This window comes from Xyrauchen texanus, chromosome 42, assembly GCF_025860055.1.
Source record: "Xyrauchen texanus isolate HMW12.3.18 chromosome 42, RBS_HiC_50CHRs, whole genome shotgun sequence".
Taxonomy (NCBI): domain Eukaryota; kingdom Metazoa; phylum Chordata; class Actinopteri; order Cypriniformes; family Catostomidae; genus Xyrauchen; species Xyrauchen texanus.
The window spans coordinates 5471059-5477677 of NC_068317.1; the positions used below are offsets into that span (position 1 = coordinate 5471059).

The window sequence follows — 6619 nt, forward strand, 5'->3', positions numbered from 1 at the left end:
CTAACCGATCTGTAGAGTGTGGAAACATGATAGGAAGCTGTTGTGTGTCACAGAAGAAGGCAATAGTCGCATATTAGATAAAAACGATGTCCAGCGACGTCATTGGCTGCAGTGAAGGTCGTACAATATCATACGAATCAGCCAAATGTATAAAAGTCCTACGAATCCTTATGATTTCGCTGTTAAAGTGTGTTGAATGATTCTAATAAATATAGTAGTCTCATAAAACATTGTTTATACACTCAAAGTTTTCTTTCTTGAAAGTATTGGCATACAATGACTTCGAGGACAAAGTTAAAAGAAAGTTACAAAAACCATTGCGTACTATACTACTACTGTTTTCACAAGCACTGTCAATTTTCTTTCAAGGTGTTCATATGATAAACTCATCAGTTGATTCATAAATCCAATTTAGTCATAGCAGGTGCACTTTCAACAGTGTTTTTGAAATTACAGCACATCATCGGTGCTAAACTTTTACATATAGGAAAGACTGAGTGTTAGGAATTTCGCTTTACAGATACTCGGGCTATTCTGATAAGACTTTTCTGCCCTGTACACTTTTGATGAAGCACCACATCCTGCGTGCCTGATCCGACACCGCTGAACAACTGAGGCCGAAAATTACCCCTGATCATAACAACAGGTCGTTGTTGTTTTCACAAGACATCGATCCCATGATGACGACGTAAAGGCATGGAAAAGAGGGTGAAAAACAGAAGGGTTAACCACAGAAAAATCTGAGTCTGAGTAAGGCAGCATGCAATTCCGAACTATAGCTTTTGCACTTATATGACAAAATATGCATGTGCTCTATCGGTGTATACGAGTGTTTTCAAATAACTGACTACAAGGCAGAACCTACATGATATTTATATTGCATGCGAGTCCACTCAAAGTAAAACGCACCGTCTTGACGCTCGTTTGCAGGTTTTCCAGAACATAATACATAAAGAAAGATTGCATTGCTTTGGTGCAACTTTGGGATTGCACTTTAAAGTACAATAACCTTTGCATAACAAAAAGCTTTTTTCATTTGCTGCCTGAGGCTTGGCGCATGTGCTCTAGTTACTTGCTGTCACTAAAACATTTTTCTTCACATTGGAAACTGTCACGAGTGACGTCAATCACAGAACTCTGACCAATTAGAGCGCTCCGTGATTGTTTGGCTCCACGGGCTGCAGCGCCTACCATGAATCTCTCTATTCAGTATATCAAAGCGTCCTGCTGCTGCCTCTCAACCGAATGGGATTCCACGTAGGCACTGAGATAGCAACTAAACTTTAAGGGGAAGTTTTTTTTTTCTTCTGTATTTTTCAAAGCGATTAAAATATATTTGTCATCATCATCATTATTATTATTTTGCCTGCTGTCAAGTTATTCTAGAATTAGGAGTAATGAGCGTGGATGCTTTGGGAAGCCCTGTGATGGACCCCGCGTTTTCCAAACGGAACACGACGCTGAGATTAGTTGACTTGGCAGGGGCGCACCACCATCACCATCATCACCACCATACCCCTCAGAGCGTGACAGGCTTCCCGGAGTTCAGCAGCCATCCACACTCAATGGCTCACTCGCACCCTGGGGAGATGACTGCGGAACCCCGCCTGGGGCCGAGTCCATTCGGGCCAGAACACATGGGGCACTCCGCGGCCCTCAAAATAAGCCCAACCCATCATTATCCCCACTACCATCACCACCACAATCATCATATTGCAGGCCACGGCGAAGTGGTCTCCAGTCAAACGGGAGCTTTTGGCCCGGTGCATGCGGCAACGGTACCGTACTCTATGTCTCACACGGCCCAGGCGTTATCCGCAGGTAGAGATTTCCTCATTCGACGAGATTTGACAGCACAAGCCATGCCGGTGCTGACCGATCAGACTTCTGGTGGTTCAGCCTCTCACCACGGAATGTTTGTCTCGACAACAGGTAGCTATCCGGGACACTATGGTCATCACCCCGACCACGGGAACCACGCACTCTTCCCTGGACTTCATCACGAGCAGCCGTCCAACGGAGCACCAGGTGGCCAAGCCTTGAACGGACAAATAAGGTTAGGAATACCTGCCGAAATGTACGTTAGGACTGATCATTTGAGTCAAGTGGCGAGCTCCAGGGCGGACCCATTCTCTGGTTCTCCTCTGCACGGATACGGCGGTCTCAATCTGAACATGAACCTCAGCGCGCACCACCACCATCACGGAGCCGGCGCATTTTTCCGTTACATGAGGCAACCGATCAAGCAGGAGCTCATCTGCAAGTGGTTGGAACCAGAGCACTCCGCCAAAAAACTTTGCTCCAAAACTTACAGCACCATGCACGAACTAGTGACACATGTGACCGTGGAGCACGTTGGTGGACCGGAGCAAGCGAACCATATCTGTTTTTGGGATGAATGCCCACGAGAGGGAAAGCCTTTTAAAGCAAAGTACAAACTTGTGAATCACATCAGAGTGCACACTGGAGAGAAACCGTTTCCCTGTCCATTCCCTGGCTGCGGAAAAGTATTTGCCCGGTCGGAAAACTTGAAAATCCACAAAAGGACACACACAGGTCAGTGACTTCATTCCTGTCCCACGGGACATTTTAGTTGAATAGTTTTGGCACATAACACTTTCTTTGGTAGAGATACAGCTAAAGTGTTAATAAACAGAAGATACATATTTTAATAGAATGCAACTAGTTTAAGTGCAATTGTCTTGCTTAATTTATGCACATTTTTTTTTCTCGAAAATTAAAACTGCTTGGATGAAATTTAAGAGTTTGTATTGGGGAGGTAAAACAATCAGTATGATTTGACTTTTCTACACGGACACCATTATCATAATCCAGCTGTTCTTTCATGAATTCCATCAACTTTGAGGGATAATTTGTGTTTTGAAAAGCCGACAAAAACAATTCAAGCCATTAAAGCAAGCAGCAGAGTTATCAATTGCTCACTTTTTAATGCTGTTTTGAAAATTATATATTCCTTAGATTCACAAATTGTTTCCAGCTTCACGACTTTCCCAAAACATTCATGTTTGGGGCCTACTGCCTCCTGTTTAGTCGACAGAAAACATAAGGGGGTAAGCCATAGGGTGCCGCGTTTTGTTTATAATGACTAAATTAGTCTATTCTTTCTTTGCACAATAGTTTGTGGACATTAACGGTTTATTAGAAATATTCTGAGATGTGGATGCCCGTGAGTTTTCCCTTTGCAAATCGTTCTATTGATAATTATGGAGACCACAAACGGTCATTTTTAACACTTTTTTTATCCAGACATTTACTGAAGTTCTCGCTTCAGGACAAGACCAAGGGCCATGATTGCACTTTTAACAGTATAGTTTTTCTTACACTGCAGCATGTTGTGTTCCAGTTACCCAATGACAACCACTTTTACTTCTAAAATAAAACTTTTTAGCAATAAACTGTCCAAATCGACTGTCATTACTTGCACATAGAGAAACAGTTTATTCCAAAACTATATGTGCAACAATATAAGGAACCAATTATGCACTGTTCTCAAAACTCCTCTTGAGTGGCCACATATGCAACAAGTCGGTTTTAAAGTTCTGTAGAACTTACTCAGAAATGACTTCACATATGTTTTATATTTATTACTAAATGGAACATTCCTATTCAGTATTAATGAAATGCTTTTGGACTGTTGAGTTATTTTGCTGGGTCTGGATTTGATTATTTGAGGACCTCTCTGGATTTGAAGCACTGAAACAGTTTATGCACGTTTTTCTACACTTTTCCATTGCCCATTGTATTGGTAAAATGAGACTTTCGAAATAGCTCATGTAAATGGATGCCTATTTATTTAATGTTCTGGAAGCTACATTTTCTACACACTCTCATGGCGAAATCGTAAGGATTCGTACCACTTTTCTAAATGTGGCTATATCGTATGATATTATAGCCTACTATAATATCATACGATATCACTGCAGCCATTGGCATCGCTGGACACCGTTTCCATCTAATATGCATCAATTACTTGCTTCTATCACACACAAACGCTTCCTATCATGTTTACACACTCTACTGATTGGTTAGGTTTAGTTAAGGGGTTTGGGTATGGGTATAATATTAATAAGCATGTCTTTAACGCCTCTTGTGGAAACTCGCGCTTACTTCCGCATTAGACATCCGGGCATTTGCACATGATGACATCTTGTAAATGTATACAAACAAACTCGTAGAAATCATACGAAATTGCCGACTCCTAAAAAAATGTACGAATGTACATGAGACTGGGTTGGCATTTTTTTTAATAACATTTTGATGTGAGTTTGATGTCTAACCAGGTGATACACACTATATACTACTTTCTGTGTGAATTACCCGGGGGCTGAGAGATTATTTCTTGTTTAGGCGATATTTAAATCTTTGGTTATGGATATGGTTTCCCAAGGGTCTCTCATCCTTACAGCTTCCATGTAGTACACTAATATTCTTGACTGTCTCTTTGGGCCCAACAGCTGAAGGTCAAATTGATATTCAGTGAGCAACTGTAATTAGACAGCAGCAATTACGTGGTCTTATAAACTCCTGGAGTTTATGTTCTTCAGAAATAAGCGAATGTAATTAATTCAAACATTTCTATTGCCTATCCGCCTTATCCAGCAGCTATTATGGTTACAGTGGGACATGCCTAATAGCAGTTTAGATGGTGGATCAGATGTATTTTATTAGATCTCCATGCTTCACATTCCAAAGGTAAATGAAAATACTAGGATATAGCTCGAAATTATAAAAACAACTTTGTGCAAGCAGATGTCCAATAATCTGTAACTGTATAAAGGAATGATTGCTGTCACAGGGGGCTTGCCATCAGAGAGACATGGCAGTAAAAAGATAATCACAATATCAAGGGACTCATGCGACCTGATTTACAATAGACTGGCATGCATTAGGTCTTATGTAAAGAATATTTGGTTTTGGGCTCATTGTGATAACGCGCTTCATTATAATGAGTAAACATGCAATGCAATGGGTCACGTGCAATGTACTTTCACATATATTGGCATTTGACGTATGTGCTTCTTGTTTTAGGTGAAAAGCCTTTTAAATGTGAGTTCGACGGCTGTGACAGACGGTTCGCCAACAGCAGTGACCGGAAAAAGCATTCCCACGTACATACCAGCGATAAGCCGTACAACTGCAAAGTCAGAGGTTGTGACAAATCGTACACCCATCCCAGCTCTTTGAGAAAACACATGAAGGTGCACTGCAAGTCTCCACCTCCGAGTTCGGGTTACGAATCATCGACTCCGTCTCTTGTTTCTCCTTCTTCGGACTTGGGACGAGAGCCAGCTCCCTCTGCGCTCTCCGACCCACTCTCGTCATCGTCCCAGCCGGCCAATTTAAGCGAATGGTACGTGTGTCACAGCTCCGGTGCCAGTGGGCCCCAGACCCCACCCAGCGGTTCATCCACACCGGGCCATGCAGAGGGGCCAATGTACGGCAATCCTGATCGGAGGGACGTCTTCTAACAAAATGCGAGCCATAGAATATTCCTTTGGCAAAATTACTAAACTGGCCTTTTCTCATTTTTTTGAAGACTGTATGGCCACAGGCTGACGCTAAATCAGCTCAAAGAGTAGGCTTGTTCACTATTACTGCCTTACTGAAGGATGCACTGGCCTCTTGACAGCTAAAGTCACTGCCTAACCACCAATCCATATAAAAACATGTCATGAGTGTCTATGGTTCTAAATAGTGTACTGGTCCTACGCATGTTGCTGTATTATTTTTGTAAATTCCGCCTTGATTTCGAAATCTTTTTAATTTATTTTTAAATCGGTAAAGAATTTCCTTTTTGTATTATTAAACCAAAGTGCTTAATTATTAAATTGTACATATGTGAATGACGACGTTTCAATGTCTATGTGTGAACAGTAATTTTGCAAGGTTTGGTCTTTCAGCGATTTTTAAATGTTTGCTACTCTACTTTGTACAACATTCATATTTGGGATTATTTGAAGTTCCTCATTTAGTGCATTCTGCAGCCAAGCCAATTTGATGTAAACAGCATTATTGTATTTGATATGACATTTCACTTATGATTAGTCATTAATCAATGTGGTTATTTTGTGATTTTGTAAAACATGTCAACAATCCATTTTTATGAAAAAAATAATTATTATTATTATCAGAAGAGACCTTAAAATGTGTACCGAAATGCCTTGTAAGTTGTCAGTATTTTGAATAAATTGTGTATGATGCAATCTATAAGCTTTCCAATAGCCTATTACAGTTTAGTAATAAATACATGTTTTATAAACATATTATGCACGGATTCATTACTATAAAAAATCAAATAACCTGACAATAGCTGAGACCAATCACCTTCGAATAAATTTAATTCTCTTCTAAATCCCTTTGTATTGCTTATACACACAAATATACCCTAGCTTTACACTCCGATTACATGGGCACCAACTGATGAAAGAGTTGCATATTTTCACACAGACTTCAAAGAGGCTTTTATACAAAGGGACATTTTTTTTCCACGACGGTGAATCTTCATGGTGAATTAGGATTTCTATAGCAAACGCAGAGTCAAATTCAAATAATATGGTCGCCGGGGCTATAGAGCCCGTCATGTCAGTAAGAATGCAAA

At 40.7% G+C, this 6619-nt stretch overlaps 1 protein-coding gene across 1 annotated transcript; it reads left to right on the forward strand.

Moving 5' to 3' along the window:
- Window positions 1-1219: 1219 nt before the first annotated feature.
- Window positions 1220-6316, forward strand: LOC127634814 (zinc finger protein ZIC 4-like). Its single transcript, XM_052114493.1, has 2 exons — window positions 1220-2556; window positions 5050-6316. Exons 1-2 carry the CDS (start codon window positions 1398-1400, stop codon window positions 5487-5489), a joined length of 1599 nt encoding a protein of 532 aa, XP_051970453.1. The 5' UTR covers window positions 1220-1397; the 3' UTR covers window positions 5490-6316.
- The last annotated feature ends 303 nt before the right edge of the window (window positions 6317-6619 follow it).